This window comes from Tiliqua scincoides, chromosome 2, assembly GCF_035046505.1.
Source record: "Tiliqua scincoides isolate rTilSci1 chromosome 2, rTilSci1.hap2, whole genome shotgun sequence".
Lineage (NCBI taxonomy): Eukaryota > Metazoa > Chordata > Lepidosauria > Squamata > Scincidae > Tiliqua > Tiliqua scincoides.
Genome location: NC_089822.1, coordinates 109,385,291 through 109,403,358, shown reverse-complemented (window position 1 = coordinate 109,403,358; position 18,068 = coordinate 109,385,291). Strand labels below are relative to the sequence as shown.

Here is an 18,068-nt window from a genome sequence, read left to right as displayed (position 1 = left end):
GGATCAGGACCATTCTGACATTGGAGTCCTCTCAGTCTGCCCTTTTGGAGGGAGCAAAGCAAGGGTGTCTACTCACGAGTAAATGCGGCCACGTGGCTTCCTTTCCCTTCCCATAGAGCTGAACACATTCACAGCTGGGAGGGGGAACCTTCTTCTCAGGTGTTTTTTGGGGACTGCACTCATTGGGTCAGGACCATTCTGACTGGTTGGAGTCCTCTCAGCCTGCCCTTTCTGACAGACTAAGACAAGTGCGCCTACTCGCGAGTAAACGCAGCCACGTGGTTTCACTTGCTTTCCATAGGGCTGAATAGGGACCTCCTTCTCAGGTGTTTTTGGGGGGCTGCATTTACTGGATCGGGACCATTCTGGTGTTGTTGGAGTCCTTGCAGTGAGCCCTTTCCGCCAGACTCTGGCAAGTGCGCCTACTCACGAGGAAACACGCGCTACGGCTCACTTTCACTTTCCATAGGGCTCCATGCATTTTTCCTTCTGGTTTTTTGACCATAACTTTTGAAGGAAAGGAGCTCTCTCAACGGGGGTTTTTTGCATTGTGTTCCGCTGGTCATTCCACATTCAACGGTGTATGGCATGACGCAGTAGCTCGTAAAGGTGCGATTTTAGTGCGTCACCCCTCCCAGGGTGCGTCAACCGGTGCGGGCCCCCACCCCCTTTAGCGGCGCCACTGCAACCACTGTTCTATAGCACTGTCTCTTGCTATGTGCTCTTGCAGAATGGGAATATGTACTGGGGTAACTATGTTAGTCAGGTGTAAGAAAAACAACAAGGAGCCTTGGGGCTTCTGAAAAGGCTAAAGCATTTCTTGTGTTATTTTTTTATGGGCCAGAGTCGGCTTGATAAGATGCATGAAATGATCTTACTTGATTAAGTGCCTATATTCTGAATATAGAGAGAAGAAATAAAGTGTCTGGGTTGTCTTTTCTTTTTTTTTTTAAACAAGGTGAAACCAAAAAGTTCATCAATGCAGGTGTAGGTGTATATATCAGAATCCATTCAAATCCATTCAAATCGCCCTGGGGGCTGGGGGATAAGAATAGGCCCTCAGTTTGGCTGTACTTGTCGTAAGAGGCGACTAAACAGCCACCGGGTAGATGGGACTCGTTAGCCTGGGAAGGCAGCTCATCTGAGAGAAGGAAAACTCTGATCCCAAACCTCCACTGCCTTGTGGCTACATCCAGTTATGGAAAAGGCTTCAGGAGTCAACCTCGAGGCAAAATCCGGAGCCGGAGTCCCTGAGGCAGTTCATGGCTGAACACAGTCACGTTCTGGCAACTCCTGCGACACCACTGGAACCAACCGTATTGGCCTCTGCCTTTCCATTGGACCATTTCAGCGACATGGAGAGGGGGGATTTGCTGCATGGGTAACAGTCTATCCTCCATATCTACTCTACCCAGGCTTCGCGCACTGGAGAGGACACTATTCCAGAACCACTATTCAGAGCGCGATACCATAGTCTTCCAAGACTGAAGGATGCCAACAACCATTCAAATGTATACAGGGGTCAGTCAGCATTTTTATGATCCACTCCCAGCCTGTGCTGTTTCTTGCTGTGCCGTGCATAGAAATTAGGAGCTGGAAAGTGATTGCTAAGCCCTCTTTTTGTGTCTGTGAAATGCTGTGCAACCCAGTGGGATGTGTGGCAGAGGTCTCTCCAACCCTGTTCCCAGGCCAGTCAGACCTGTCACTCATTTCTAGACGAACTTGCAGTTTTGCTGCTGTAGGGTATTCAGCCTTCCACTAGTAGGTGGAGCAAAGTGAGCTGTTGGGTTCAGAATGACTTCGGGCATGATGGAAATGTGGAAGCGGCAGGAAACTCAAGCGCCCTGGAACTCCCCAGTCCCCCCATCAACCACGCTCTGTCTCAGTACCTCATATCTATATGGAAATGTTGTTGTGTTCTGAATACGAGCCTTCCACACACTTGTTCCTCCACCACATAACTTCTCTTGTTTCTGCCCCACAGCCCAGCTTAAGATAGACATTTCACCAGTGCCAGAGAGTCCCCACTACTGCTTGTCCCCGGAGCTGCTGCATGTCCAGCCCTATCCCGATCTCCGGGTCAGACCCACCAAGGAAATCCTAGACTTCCCAGTGAGGGAAGTCTACACACCTCAAACAACATACAGGTGAGTACAACTCATTTCACATTGTGGGCTTCAGTCTATCATGCAGACCTTTGAAGGAGAAAGTACAGTCAGCCCTTGGCATCTGCAGGGGTTCCATTCCCAGAACCCAGGTGGATGCCGAAACCCCTTCGGATAACTGAATCAGTGGTCTGGGCCCTTACCTGACCTCTGGACATGACCCGAAGTGCCTTTCCCGACACCTCCCAGAGGGGTGTTCTGTGTACAGCCTCTTCGGGCCTCAGAAAGCCTCCTAGACACGACTGGAAGGCACTTCAGGTCACATCTGGGAGGTCAGGTGGGGCCCACCACCACCGGTTTGGAACCTGCTTTGAGTCAAATTCACAGTTCCAAATTCACTGGTTCCAAACCTGCAGTTTTGGATACAAGTGGTACCCAAAATAACCAATTTTCCTTTTCGTTTGATTTGTAGCTATTTAAATGTCTGAACTCGGTTCTGCTCCTCACAAATTTACGTTTTTGTTCCTTGGTGTGTTTTAAATGGCAGACACTAATGATCGCATAGTACACTGTGGGCAGATTGAAGGTCCAGGTGCTGCAGACCACTAAGAGAAGAGTTATTCTATACTGGCACCTGATGTAGGTTGAAACCTGCTGTTTCTTTTCATTCTTTCCCAGATCATTCTCATCCCATTTCTTCCCTTTGGCTGCCCAGCAGGACCCTCTCTTTGTATGCCGTTCCCCCCAAGACTTACACTCAAAGTCTGTGTCCTGTATAGATCGGGTGAGTGGCTCCTTAAAAGAGCATGCTCAAAGAACAAAAGGAGACACAAGACCAGTGCTTTAAAACATTTTTATAAGGAGACCAGTTTCAACTTGGACTTTCTTTTAGCATTCAGTGCTGTACCAATTTTAAGTGAAACTGTAACAAGTTTCGATCAGTGCCAATGCTCTGGGCTTAGCTGCTGCGGTCATTGATCAGAATAATAAGCCAGCTCCTTTCCCAGCATGCAGTAGACAAAGCTAGTTTTTCAATAGCTCCTCTTGCAGCTCCCTTCTGAGCTCTGCTCTGACAAAGTGCTAGTAACATCACTGCTGTTCTTGCCGCCTTGGCCAGCTCTCGCAGACACAGAATGGTCGTCCCCACTGCACGGCAGGTGAGCATCCAAGTGTCCTCCACGACAGGGGGAGCCATACCTGTTGCAGAAGGCTGTCATGGGTTGTGGCCATGTCACTTACAGGAAGTTTGCTTGTTTTGCTGCTGCTCACAAAGAACTTTCTGCTGCTTCCTTTCTAAAGAACTCCTCAGAGGACTTGGAGTTCCTGACCTGAGCATATATTGTCTCTCCCATCTAGTTGCTTAGCTAACCAGGGATGGAGAGTGCTCTCAGTGAGGGGATAGCCCTTCCAGTCTTCTCTTGAACACTTACTGGTTACCCTGGGGCACACTGCTCAACGACATTGCAGGACAGATGCAACTGTCTGCTACGAGACTATTGTGCCTTGTCAAGTGGGAGCAGCTGGCTTTCTGCTTTGAAGCTCACAAATCTCCTCTTGAGCTCCAAGATCAGTTTTCTTATGGCATCTTTGTGTCCCCTGCACTCATTTTGGAACCTCCATGGTGGTTAATCTGAGAAGGACAAGTGAGAACATAAGAATATTAGAAAATCTCTGCTCGATCAGGCCAAAATCCCATCCAGTCCAGCTCCCCCTTCTCACAGGGGCCAACCAGATGCCTCGGGGACCACACAAAACAATAAGATACCTGCATCCTGTTGCCACTCCCTTACATCTGGCCTGTCACAGATAGCCTACTTCTAAAATCATCATGGCTTGTAACCTCTGATGGACTTTTCTTCCAGAAATCTGTCCAAACCCCTTTGAAAGACATCTAGGTCAGATGCCATCACCACATCCTGTGGCAAGGAATGCCGCAGATTAATTACGCTCTGGGTAAAGAAATATTTTATTTTGTCTGTTCCAACTCTCCTGCCACTCAATTTTAGTGGTTGTCCCCTGGTTCTAGTGTTGAGCAAGAGGGAAAAACCTCAGAGTGGATCCCTCTATCCACTCTGTCCATCCCATGCATAATTTTATACATCTCAGTCGGGTTCCTTTTGTCTAGACTGAAGAGCCCCAAACTCTGTAGCCTTTCCTAACAAGGGAAGTGCCCCAGCTCACTAATCATTTTGGTCTCTTTTGCACCTTTTCCAATAAAATTGTATTAGGCAAGCAGCCACACATCAAACCTCTTTTCCCTCCTGTGGTCTTGCCCGTCTGCAGACATGGAGACGGAGACTGTTTTTATAGCAAGTATCAGGTGGATGTACCACTTCTCATCTGCCTTCGTTTTGGGATGTGTCCCTTCCCTCCCCTTAGACTTTGTAATGATTATCACTATTACAGTGATGCTGTTGGGTGGGGGCCTGGAATATCTCAGACAGTTGTCTCCTCTAATAAACAACAACTTGGACCTCCCCCCCAACACTGCTCCACACTCTCATCTGATAATATGTTTAGGGACCTTCCCCAAGGAGCACTTCATGCCCCCCCGCCTTGCCTTTTCCTGAATCCAGAGCAGCTGTTCCTTCTGCCGAGCCATTTGCTGTTGCTGCTGGTGAGTTGCTCCCAGCAGGGACCAGATGGTGAGATTCTGCTGCTGCATGTGTGCCTGCAGGGAGAAGGTATCAGATAAGCGAGGGGCCTCTTTACAGCTTTGCACTTTTTATTCTCTCTTTGTCAGCAGTTTCACTTGTTTGAGACTTGGGCAAGTGATCCCAGTTCGCAGCCCTGGAGACTCCCAACCTCTTTCAGTGCCTGCTTGTGACTCTCCTTCCAGACACCTGACCCTCCAATGCGGAATGCCAATCTGCTGAGCATTTATGTTCACTCTTGTGCCTAGCAAGAAGACCTTGCTGTATGTTAGTTATCCAATTAGAGTTGCCACCTGGCCCTCTCTCTGACCTGAGAGACAGACCTCAGAGAGGCATTGCAGATGATAATACTGACCTCTGTGAGGGGTAGTTCATCCCCTGCCCTAATAGTGCGACTTGTGGAGGCCTAGATGACTTTAAGCATTAGGTGGAGATGCTGCTGCTTGCCTTTGGGAATTGTCCCTCTAGCCTTTCCTCAGTCCCTGCGAGGCAGTCTTCAGTCCCTACTAGACACTGAATAAGTGCCTGCTAGTAGTGTTAGCAGCACACTGAGCTCTGTGGAGCGCTGTCAGCCCTAATCCTTGCTGAGAGGTTCATGATGTTAAAGCAGACAGCACCTTAAAAGAGATTTGGATAAGCTGAAAATAAGCTTATGGACTTAAAACGGGTTGGGATCCGGCTTGATTTTTCCGAACAACAAGAATGCTATTGTTGAGATTCCAAGCAAGCATGTGTTGCTTTGAGACATGTGCAGTGTGAGCTGTGTATCTATAAGGTGCGTGATGCCCGCTGCTGTGCCACCTTGAGTGGGAGGGTGGAGTGTATCTGCTGTAGCTCAAGCTAACCCATGTACAGCCTGAACAATCTTGGATTGCTTCTGTCTGGCTAGCCAGGAGCTGCTGATTTGACAGTGTGCCTTTTCTCTATCAGCTGGGCACCATGGCAAGTTGCTCTGCTTTCATTCCATTGAAAGACGTGCAGAATTCTAATTTGGAGCTGAATGGCACTGTCTGGATAGAAGTCAGGTGGTGAAACTGCATCGATGAAGGAACCAGTTTGTTCATGCGTTTTCTTGTGAATGAACTTTGTGGGCTAGTTAGTAGAAATGAGGGCTGGGTGTATGCAGTTCTCTGTATCTGCCTTCATACGTGACAGTACAAATAAAGGTTGGAAGAAAAGTTGGCTAGGTGATGTTGTCTCCCACCCCACCCTCAAAAAGGGAATAACCTGTGGATAACTTCAGAGCCCTTATATTTGGGCACTTTTTGAACCTCATGGGCATTTTGGAGAACAGAGCGGCAGAAAGGATCAAACTATAAGTGAGTTGTGGTTCTGCTTTAGAGAACAGTTGTGCTTCCAAAGGTGAGCATGGTGGTTTACCTTCAGAGCAGGATAGCCCTGTTCCTTGCCTGGGAAGCCTCTCTCTTCCATGCTAGCCAACAGCTCTTCAACCCCCTTCACTCGTTGTGACAGATTCTCATTACCCACAAGCACCTTCTGCAGCATCTTCTTGTTGTTCCAAGTCTGTTGCCGCAGCACTGTGTTCTTTGCCTGTTGGAGAGAGACCCACAGAGATGGCAGGGGGTGTGGAAAAGAGTGTTACTAGGATCTGGCTGCTGACATCCTGGTCCTCGGATGTGAGCCAGTCTGGGAATCTGCCCACATATGGCTTCACAGTTAAAATGTCATCTATAGAACTAGGTTGTTGGCCCCAGTATCCTGATTCCCACTCATGATATTTAGTATACCCACTTCTCAGCCAACACTGGCTGCCAATGCAGCTTGCCATTAAATGTGGCTGATAGAGCTGCTACTTTGCTGTACTTCAGTGGCTGCTTGCTTATTTATTTTTAAAATAAACCTTGCTTTTATGTCTAGAAGGCAACCATCAAAGCCAGTTCACAGCACATGAAAATACAGATAGAAACTAACTATACAATTAAATCATCATCAGATAAAATCCACATGTCAGGAAAGGATGATAGAGCAGCAGTACCTCAGCGGAGAGGATACAAACACTTTTCATTCTTTGAAATAAAGAGATGAAATAAAGAGAAATAAAGGGATGTTAACATCACATCAGAAGACCAGGAATGAGGGCCCCAGATATTCTTCCTGGGAAAGGGGTTTCTGACAAGGCCCAATTCTGCATTCCTTCTCACTAAACCTTTGATGTGGGGGGTGGGAACACAGAGCTGGAGTCCCTTCTACCAGGTAAAAGACGTAAGAGATCAGGCAGGCTTCTGTGAGAGGAGGCAATCTTTAAGACACCAAGGTCCCTGGCCATTCCTGGCTTTCAAGGTTAATATCAGCACCTTGAATTGGGCATGGAAGCAAGTATAGAGCCTGTGCAATTGTCACAACAGTGGTGTTCCATGCTCCCTGTGGCAAACTCCAGTTAGAACTCTTGCTGCTGTATTTTGTATCCAGTGAGCCTTCTGAATGCTTTTCAAAGGCAGTGCCATACTGGCACAGCCTGACTATTGCCAAGGCATACAGGACTGTGCTTGGGTCAGATTGCATCAAGAACTGTGTAGACGGAGTGCCAGCCTAAAGCTGATAAAAGGCACCCTTGCTGCCTGTTTCCACATCCTGGAGCAGAACTGTGTCCAGAAACACACACCCCAAGCTGTGTCTGGAATTGCCTCTGTTGCTCTTACATTGTGAACCCCCTTACCTTCAGCCCCTCAACCACCTCTCTGATCTCCTTTTGGTCCTTCTGGGCTCTTTGAGTCTGACGATGTAGCACTCCTAGGCGCTGCTCATGGGTGCCGATGCTATGCCGAATCCTGTCCAATTTCTGGGCTGTAGAATCATAGAGGTCATGCAGTGACTTGCTGAACTGCAGCACCCCATACACCAGGATGTTCACGTCCCCCTGCAGGGCCACCTGCCGGAGCCCTGTAGATAAAGGGGCAGACATGGCTACATGGGGCAACAGGGTGCCCAGGAATATAAAAGTCAGCATTGCTGTCACTGGACTAAGTGAAGAACAGAAAGAGAGAATGAAGTCTGCCCCTTTATATACAGGGGATGGGAGGGGTCAGTTGGGAAACTGTGGATATTAAGCCTTGGAGCTCTGCTGAGCAATTCTCTCCAGCTGTTTCTGAGTCAGCAGTACTCTGAGTCTGGGCTCTTGTCCCACAATTAACTATTCACTCTCAGGGCACAAAGCCCCTGACCTGGGGCAGGCAGGCTGCCCAAGGCTGGCAGGAGATTACCACATGGACCTCTGGGGACGTGGAGGTTGGCTGTGGGTCCCTGGTCTGGCATTACCAAAACACTTCACAGCTGTGGGTGGGGGTGGAAGTGTATCTGTCCAGCCACGGGACAGTGTTTATACTGGCTGGGCTGTCAGAGAGCCAGTATGGAACGCCACAACATTATGTAATCTATTCGAGTGGGTCACATGAAAGAATGGCGTGATACAGGTGCTTGAGCTCCAAAGGTCACTTTCTACCTGGGCCTTCAGGTCTCTTGCTGTTTCTGTGTGTCACTACTCCGTCATTATGAATCCCTCTTTTATGGGAACTGGTTGCTTTTTTTGCAAAGATAGTTCAAGATTTCTAACTTTTAGGGTTTGAGGCAGTTCCTAATAAACAGTTCCTGAGCTGTTTGGTGGCAAAAGATTTCTCATTGGTATAGATGGAATTCCCTTCCACTGGAGTCTTGGAGCAGGCATAAGAACATAAGAACAGCCCCACTGGATCAGGCCATAGGCCCATCTAGTCCAACTTCCTGTATCTCACAGCCGCCCGCCAAATGCCCCAGGGAGCACACCAGATAACAAGAGACCTCATCCTGGTGCCCTCCCTTGAGGGCACTCTGGCAATCCCACCAAATATGATTCAGCTCCAACTGCCCACCCCCAAGCTGTAAAGGTTTTCCTTCCTTTGCAGGAACCTGCTCTACATTTATCCCCAAAGCCTGAACTTCAGCAGTCGCCAGGGCTCAGTGAGAAATATTGCAGTGAAGCTGCAGTTCATGGCTGGAGAGGACCCTAGCCAAGCCATGCCGGTGAGTGAGGCTAACTCCTTGCTGCTTCTTCAAGTCTCCTGGGGCTCCACTGAAATAGTAAAGCAAAAGCAAAGTGACATTGTGAAGCATAAGGAAAGTGGCATCAGAGCATAAGGAAAGTGTTTAAGTCCAAGATGCCATCTTGTCTGGAAACATGGTACCATGGCCAACTGGCATCTGTTTGGAGCTATCCGATTTGTATATATAAAAAAAATGAGCACATTTTGGGGGTTTCTTGCTACTGTATTCACAATTTGGATTTCTTTTGTCAATCTCTTAGTCTTCATCTCTGCGAACATTCATTTTGTAGTTGTGTTTGTAAAGGTTGACAACTGGTGATCCTCATGATGAATTGTCCAGTAAGGTAACCCTCTACAAGCCATCTGATACGATTTTGGATGGCAGATGCTGTTGCCTGCCTCCACCAGGAGTATTAATGCTCAGCAAAGGGGTTGCCTCTGAGCACTGCACATGGCTCTAGGGTTGGCTTGCTGTCACTGAGTAGGATTCTGTAGCCTGCGTGGCCTCTGGTCATGATCATGTTCCAACAAAAAAAGTCTGCCCTGAAGTCTGATATCTTCAGAACAAAGTTTGAGCAACTTCAGATGAAGTAATCAGAGTTGGCATAAAGATCATAGATTGAATTTAGTGCTTAGCTGGAGCTTGGCTGATTCCAAATGCAGGTCCAAATTCCAAATTATGTTTTCCCCTGCAAGTAATGTTAATGGTAGACAACACCATCCCTGCAGTAGGTATACTGTATTGCTGGTTCAGATTTCTTCAGTTTTGAATTGGCAATGTGCTCTGTAATGTTTGCTTAATTCACGACATACCTGTGAAGTAGGCGGTTGTCACTTCTGCAGATTTGAAGCTGAGAAGTAGTGATTTCTCATGGCTACACAATGAGTAGAGTCAGAGTCTGATTCAGTGATTTTCAATCTTTTTCATCTCATAGCACATTGACAAGACGCTAAAATGGTCAAGGCACACCATCAGGTTTTTGACCATTGACAAGGCACACCATGCTGTCGGCAGAGGGTTCACATCCCGCATTGGCCCTACTGATAAATAACCTTCCCCCAAATTCCTGTGGCACACCTGTGGACCACTTGTGGCACACCAGTTGTAAATGACTGGTCTAACACTATCCATGGGACTACAGCCATTGGTGGTGTGTAATCTACTGGAAAGACTTAAGCATATTTCATTTAGAAGTGAAAAGATTGGGGTGTGTTTGTGTTGGTGTGGTGCTCCCCCTCAGCCTCCCCTTGTTCCACAGGAGGAGTTTCACATCCTGGGAATGGAGGTACAATGAATCTAGAAATGAGGTATAGAGAGGAGGTGTGTTTGAAGGATTTGTTGCAACAACAAAACATCTCATCACTGAGTGTATCAGGGTCTGTTCAGAGCAAGCTTTGGCGATTCTGAGGCTCATGTGGCACTGTGGAGATTCACAGTACTCCACCCTTGATTTGGGGGATAAGGAGGAGGCAAGTTGTTTTGACAGTCATTTAAACATATCTGAAAGGTTGCCATGAAGAAGAAGAATGGTTTGCCAGAAAGGGTCATGGACCATGCGCGGGTCTCTTCTCCCCTCCAGGACAGCACCAGTGTGAAAAATATGGAGAACACTTTGTATTTTTTTGTAGGCAAACGGAAAATTGCATGCTCTTTCCAAGTGCCTCTTTGATCGTGGTGTCTTTCAGTCATTCTACCTGTGGCCAGATGGACTTCGCTCTCCCTGTCTCTGACCAATGCTATTTTTGTCTTTTCTAACACCCAGGTTATCTTTGGAAAGTCGAGTTGCAGCGAGTTTGCAAAAGAGGCCTACACAGCTGTGGTGTACCATAATAAGTGAGTCTGGGCAACTAGTCTGCTGAGGTGGGGCAGGTGCCACAAAATGAGGTGCATCTAGTTAGTTGTTATAAGAAAAACTTATAGCCTGTTTTTTCACCCTTGTGGGAGCTCAAGATAACTAGATAGTTGGGCCGCGCACACACACCCCTTCTGGAAGTGAGTTCCATTAAACTCAATGAGCCTTATTTTGGAGTAGACAAACAGGATTTTTGCTGTTAGCCTGTGGTTCATTCCACACAGCTTAATTATCTCTGGATCTCTTACCTGGCCATAGCTGGCTTTTAGTGGGCTATTGTGACATTCCTCACCTGTCCTCAGGTCTCCTGAGTTCTATGAAGAGTTTAAGCTGAAGATCCCAGCTAACCTGACAGACAACCACCACCTGCTCTTCACCTTTTATCATGTGAGCTGTCAGCAGAAGCAGAACACACCTCTAGAGACACCTGTTGGCTACACAGTGAGTGCTCACAGGATTCCCATAGCTTCAAAGAAGGGCATGTGCTTTGCATGTATAAGGTTTCAGGTTCAAATCCCCATATCTCCAATGGCAAGAAATCTTAGGTAGTAGAACTGGGAAAGACCTCAGAGAGCTAATGCCAGTTGGAATAAACAGTTCTGAGTTAGACAGAGCAATGATTTGACTCGATATGCAATATCATATGTTAATTTTGCCTGGGGCACCCCTTTGAGAGTGTTCTTCTGCCTTGTGTGAGGGATTCCTCCCCCATCAGTTTTGCTTTGTGGGACTTAATGTTGTCACCACTATTCTTTTTCTGAGGGTATTCTCTGATTTCTCTCTCCTCCTTGCTCAGTAAGGATGAATTGCTGCAAAGCAGTGACAAATGAAAACACATAATCCCGTTGGATCTCACTCTGCCTTTTTTCTCCTGCAGTGGATCCCACTCATGCAACATGGACGCCTGAGGACAGGTCAGTTCTGTCTTCCTGTGTCAGTTGACAAGCCTCCACCCAGCTACTCAGTACTCACCCCTGATGTAAGTAATAGTCAGTGTTCTTTGTACCGGGCAGTCTGGTGAACATAGAAATCTGTTGAAGGGCCTCTTCTTGCTTGTATGGTATTGTGAAACTTACTCTTTTCCTCCCTGTATCTCTTCTCCATGCCTTTCTGTGCCCCATGACATCCATTGTGAGAGTGCCTTGAAGCCAGGTTTTGTATAAAAATTATCCTGCCTTCTTACACTATGAATGAACTCAGTGGTTCCCATACTTACCTGGGTCATGAAGCCCCAGCAGCCTTTTCTTCCTGACTCAGACATCATGGATTTTGCAAGATCTGAGATGCTGGTGCCTAGGAGAAACAGGTAGGAGGGGTCACTGGGGACACCCCACGGCACCCCTGTGAGTGCGCCGCTACCTCCTAAGTTGTGTCGTGTTACACACTTTGGGAACCCCTGGATTAAATGAAGCAATTTTTATACATTTTTATGAATTTAGCTTTTTTCTTAAAGTTCAGATATATAAATGATTATTAAGTATCTAAAAGTAAAACTTGCATTTAGATATGGAGACCACGGAAGAGACAAAAATATCCAGAGTAGGTTGCGCAAGGGAAACTGTTGCATGAGCAACATCCTATTTTTTTTCTCTTTTCACTTTAACTAGACATGTATTGTCTGTTTTGTGAATTATTATTTACCATAAATGCAGGAAGTCATATTCTCGCTAGCAATGGGAATAAGTGGACACCTGAATGAATCTGAGGATCATTTTTATTAATGCAAATAGATCACACTGCTACATGATCTATGGAAAAGCATTTTTGCCACATTTGCTCATACATGCAAACTTAAAGTATATGAATAGGCTCATATTCATATTCATTCATTCATTCATATGAATATGAATTCATTCATTCATTCATTCATTCATTCATATGAATTCATATTCATTCATTCATATGAATTCCACATCAACAGTTTTACTTACCTCTCTGACCAAAACCAGTAATTGAGCTGTGATGCAACTTAAATGTGAATGAGAGATAGACAAACTCTCTCTTCTTCTTTCTTCACCCCATAGATATCTGTGGTCCATCTTCTTCTCTTTCCACCCCATAGTGCTCCTTTCCTTCTGTACCCACAAGGGTTTTCTCCACAGTCTTTTTTCTTGATACTTGCATTGTTTCTGTGTTCATCTTTCCAAACTCTGTTAAGGAGTAGCAATGTAGCCAACATGATGCAGCTCCTGTTTCCAACCCCCATTGTTGATGGGCATAGGCAGGCCAAAGAAGTGGGAACCAGCCCTATAACTGCATGCAGTGGGCATTTGCAGTGTCCCCAAGGGAGCTGCAAATAGTTGGGACAGGGGACCACAGTGGTTCTGTAGGCCACATGTTGTGCAAACCTGTTCCACAGAAAAGAATCATGGATGTCATCAGAGATTAATAAATTGACATCCTGGTTATATCTTGATACCCATCTAAAGCTGATCTTCCTCTGCAAGTGAAGAGCAGCAAAATGCAAGTACCAGTGAATATATGGGGCATGTGCTAGGCTGTGCGTGGAGAACTGGCAGTAATTTCGGAAGTGGGATGCTTCATTTCTCAAAAATCCTGGTGATGTCCTGGTTACTGCAGTCAGATCACACAAATATGGTTCCAGAGTAGGCCATGGGTGCTTGCACTTAGGACAGATCGTGCCAGGACTTTCTGTAACCTCTTGTGTAAAAATGCTGGTTCTTCCTACCGCTCCTCTGCAGGTGCAGCTGCCTGGAATGAAATGGGTGGATAATCATAAGGGTGTCTTCAGTGTGGAGGTGCTGGCAGTTTCTTCTGTCCACACTCAGGTAAGAAGAGGAGGTGGGGATGGGGAAGGTAGAGCTTCCACATTGCAAGAAATGGGAAACTCTCTCACTTTCCTTTCTTTTTTCAAACTATGCATGCAATAAATTTTCAACTCCAGCATCTGTTCTCAGTGTATAAAATCAGTATCTCATGAAGATTAAATAAGGCTTTCTTTGTCTCTTTAACATACCAAAACAATGCATGATGAGAAGTGTGCTTCTGAACTGTTCATCTCTCTGGATCCTATGATATTGAGCTGAACTGAACACTAGTCTTGTTCTACTAGGCAAGCCTTCATAATTAATCCTAGTAAAAATCTAAGGGCGCATTCCCTTGCTCCAGCCCAGGAGGGTTGCAAACATGCCATAAAGCACGTTTGCGCCTCCTCGAGAGTTGGCTGAGTCAGTGCACAGAGGCTGAATCCACGCTCAGCTGATGCAAGGCTCTAGGGAGGGTGGAGAGGAGGCGGGAGGGAGGCATTCTGGGATGGGGGAGGGTGTGCGGAAAGGGGTCCTGGGGCGGGCCGGTGGAGAATGGGAGGCGGGGCTGAGATCCGGCTGGTATGCTGGATTCTAGCCCCCATACCCAAGCAGCACGGAGCGGCTTGAAGCTGCTCCACTCTCCTTGGACTTGTGCCACCTCCTGAGATGGCGGAAGTCTGAGGAGACCCATTGGGGCTGCAGTGGCTGAGCCACTTTGGAGCCCTATCTTGCGCTGGATGCAGTGCGAGCCTCCTGGCTTCCTGTTCCGGTGCAAGAAAGGATTGCACTGCATATCTCCCAAAGGAGTATGAGTAGAGCAGGTTCTCTTGTTTCTTAAAATCTGGCGTGTCTTCCCTTGTCGTCATCACAATTGGTTAAGTGGCTAAATGATTATGAACTCTTAAGAAATGCATTGAACTCCTGGTGCAGCATAGATTGCTCATCCTTTATCCTGGCAGGACCCATTCCTAGACAAGTTCTTCACCCTGATCCATGTACTGGAAGAATACACTTTCCCCTTCCGACTGAAAGATGTGATCCTCACAGAGAGCAACATGGAGTCTGAGTTGAAATCCAGCGTGGGCAATCTGCGGGTGGCTAGTCTAGAGCCTCTGGTTGCCTTCAGCCACCAGATCCTCAACAAGCTCATTGAACTCATTGTTCGCCCGCCCATCATTGGAGGGCAGATCGGTGAGTCCTCCTCTTCTAGCCATTTGCATTGCATCCAACTTTGTTTCTGCCTCATTCACTCCCACTCCTGGGTTCCTCTGTTTATTTTGGCATTTGGGCTCTTTTGCAACTTAAAGGTGTGTTTGACATCTGAAGCTACAGCATACATGTGGTTTGCAAATAACTTGATGGGGGAGGGAGAGAAGTGCCAGTTATCTTTCACTTTAGTAAGAGGGTAGGAATCTGACTGAATGAATGCAGTGGAATCCTGGGTTCTACCCTTAACCCTGCAAATGAAGTAGGAGGATGGGTGTGAAGTCAGTCTGTAGGATGGGAGAGAGCCAGGCAAGAGCAATGTGTTCAACTTTTGATTTTGGATTTGCACTAGAGTCACACCAACTGTATCTTTAAAACAATTTTTTTTTTTTGGGGGGGGGGGGGAAGCAATAAATAGAAAGCAAGTTATAAATGCAGCAGTATACCAGAAACATGACTCTGATTATGACTAGAGTTTCAAAGTAAGATGAAAGGCAGTCAATTTGGCAGGGGGGATGCTTTCTTAATGCACCCCTTCCACTAGGTCATGCTAAACCTAGTTACACACATGATTGAGGCTCATGTGCTTGTTTTTTATTCATCAAATAGTTGAATCATGCCCCTTGCAAATTAGGGCAGCGGTGCTGGGGAGGAGGGTTAACCTACTGCTCCTGCCCACTGGCCTGGGTGCCTAGAGCAATATCTAGTTTGACCCTCAAGACTCAAAATTCTGTGTTAATTTTGATATTACATCAAATTTTATGTCCTTATTCTTCAGAAGTTCTCTTAAGTTTTCTTTGCGCTTCCCCATTCCATTACTTCCATTCCATTGCCCAGCGGTTATAACACTCAAAATAGTTTCATACACCCCTCCCATTTTTCTCATTGGCTTTTGCAGTGAACTTGGGTCGTGCAGCATTTGAGGCCATTGCCGTGATGGTGAACCAGATCCACAAGAGTCTTGAGGGCAGTCAGAACCAACATGGTCACAACCATCTACTGGCCTCCTACATCTTCTATGTTTTTCGTCTGCCTGCGATGGAACCAGGCTTACCAGGTAGCACTGAGTGTTAGGTATGTGGGTCGGTGTGGGAGAGACTGCATGGTTCTCTTTCACACCAAGCTGTGGGACATTTCCCCTGGTCTGCAATTCAGGTACTCAAGGGTTACTGAAGGATGTTCACAGCACAGGTGTCATTCATTCCTTGTGCTGATAGCTATGTATGTCTGTGTTAGAGCTAGTTTAATAGCACTGTGCGGACTGTCTGAGATGTTGACATTGTTGAAATTGTCTTGACTTTGCTTAGGGACCAGTTATTTAAAAGCAGAACAGGTTGTGCCGAGAGAGAGATGCATGTGGTGGCCATCTGTTTATATCTCTTGGCTTAACTCTGTGTACACTTCTTGCAGAGACTGGAGTACCCCCCCATAATGGCCCCATCCAGTATGCCACCTTGTCCCGCGCAACTGGACGCCCTGCCAGTCTAAATCTCTCCCGTTCTAAAAGCATCAGCAACAGCAACCCTGACCTGACCACCACGCCAAACTCCCCAGATGAGGAAGTTCAGAAAATCATTGGCAGCAAGGTGAGCAGTGCTGGGAGACCTGGGCACAGACCCTGTTGAATATCTTCTTCTATATGCTCTCGGAAGGAAAAAAATGTCCGACACCTTCATTGCAAAATCGTGGGTTGCGTTGATTGCACCACCTCAGAGAAATCGCTGTATTGCCCCAGGGCCACCACAGAGAAGGCCTGCTTTGTCCCACACATTGCATGTGTGTGTGATACTTGGTTATCTATGACAATTCAGGGATAAATCTGTTAGCCAAACCTGGTTCATAGGATCGTTCCCAGAAAAATGCTTAAAATAGAGCCTTTGGGGACTCTGTAGCAATTTCCTAGTGTCAAGGTGGCAGCACCAGCAATTACCAGTTGATTGTGTGCTGTTAAAGGATTATCACTTTTTTTCTCAGCCCTTTTAACCTTGTGATATTTTTATTCTGCTGTTATTTGTAATGATTTATTATGTTTACAACAATACCTTACAGTCTCATCTGCTTAGGTATCAGAGAATGAATGAGAGTAAAAAATGGATGAATGTTAAAGCATAGCCTTATTTAGCTTGCAAATTTATTTTGGCCAGTGAAAAACAAAAATAACTATATAACACATGTAAATGCATGCAAAACCTATAGAAACAGAATTAAAAATTTTTAAAAAAATCATTGATAAATGTTGAGGGAGGTTGGATGAAATCAAATGAAAGAGGAAAGCATGTGGACCAAATGTGAAATGTGGTTATATTGAAAGCAGTTGAAAGAGCAAAATGATGAAAGTCAAAGTATGCCTGTTTTCTTGTTTTATCTATTTTTTTAAAAAATGTGAACCACCCTGGAAATACTTATTGGAGGGTGGTAGATAAATGTACGCAATAAAATGATGCTCTATGTGCTTCCCTTTCAATGACTTGAGAGGCAACCTGACACGTGACTCCGGATTGAGCCCTGAACTTGCTTGTACTCTGCCTACTAGCTACTCCAATCATGGAAGTTTGGTTGTCTTTTCTCCCCTGCTTCTAACCAGCAGTAGCAATGGTTGTGGTTGCTTCTGAAGTCGTTGGGTCCTTCTGCTCTGATTTTGGCCCCTCCCTTGTGATTATGTTTCCTTTTTATGATTTCTTTTGCACGCTGCCTAGGGGATCGACCGCTCTCATTCCTGGGTCAACTCAGCTTATGCTCCTGGGGGCCCAAAGTCTGTGCTTCGCAGGAATCATCCGAACTCCAGTACTGACCTCAAGCAGGTGCCTCTCCTCTCCTTCTCATTTCCTTTTGCTTCCCTCGTGATTTGCTTGTGAGAGTGCAGCTGCAGCATTCTAGAACGCATTAAGATCAAAGAATAAGGTTTTCCGAAAGGCTGGCATGGGGAGACTAAGCTGAGCACAGCAATGGGCATCAAACAGATTTTCATGCCTGGGACCGGTTTATGTAGTTATTTAGATGATTTCTGTCCCATCTTTTCCCTCTGAATAAACAATACTTGAAAATAAAACAAGGCAATATATGATATCACAAAAGCTGGTATTCAAGTACCTAGTAACAAGACTCCATATATTTATCTAAATAACAATGCATTCCTAAGCATGTCTACTCAGAAGTAGATCTCATTGTGTTCGATGGGGCTTATTCCTAGGAAAGTGTATATAGGATTATGGCCTAAGTCTCTTCTAATCCTCGTTTATAATATGTAAGTTTTGTCATTCAGGCTGTTTGCCACATTTTCTCATACCATTCAGAGATGGTCAGAAGATGACTATCCTTCTGTTTAGTGGCTATTTAAATTATTGCAGCTGTAAACAAGTAAGTCATTGGGCCTCAATCAACCCCCAGGACTATTTTGACAGTATACCCCCAAAGTACTGTTTTCAGATTGTATGGTAAAAAAATA

At 46.1% G+C, this 18,068-nt stretch overlaps 1 protein-coding gene across 1 annotated transcript in view; it reads left to right on the top strand.

The window, feature by feature from the left end:
* Positions 1–18,068, top strand: part of DOCK6 (dedicator of cytokinesis 6) — a 104,674-nt gene that overhangs the window by 36,508 nt on the left and 50,098 nt on the right. The window contains exons 14-23 of the mRNA XM_066616621.1: positions 1,985–2,147; positions 8,659–8,776; positions 10,560–10,630; positions 10,952–11,090; positions 11,527–11,628; positions 13,352–13,438; positions 14,377–14,608; positions 15,522–15,680; positions 16,034–16,209; positions 17,320–17,424. Of these exons, the coding sequence (XP_066472718.1) occupies positions 1,985–2,147; positions 8,659–8,776; positions 10,560–10,630; positions 10,952–11,090; positions 11,527–11,628; positions 13,352–13,438; positions 14,377–14,608; positions 15,522–15,680; positions 16,034–16,209; positions 17,320–17,424 (1,352 nt within the window). The remainder of the gene's footprint in view (positions 1–1,984; positions 2,148–8,658; positions 8,777–10,559; positions 10,631–10,951; positions 11,091–11,526; positions 11,629–13,351; positions 13,439–14,376; positions 14,609–15,521; positions 15,681–16,033; positions 16,210–17,319; positions 17,425–18,068) is intronic.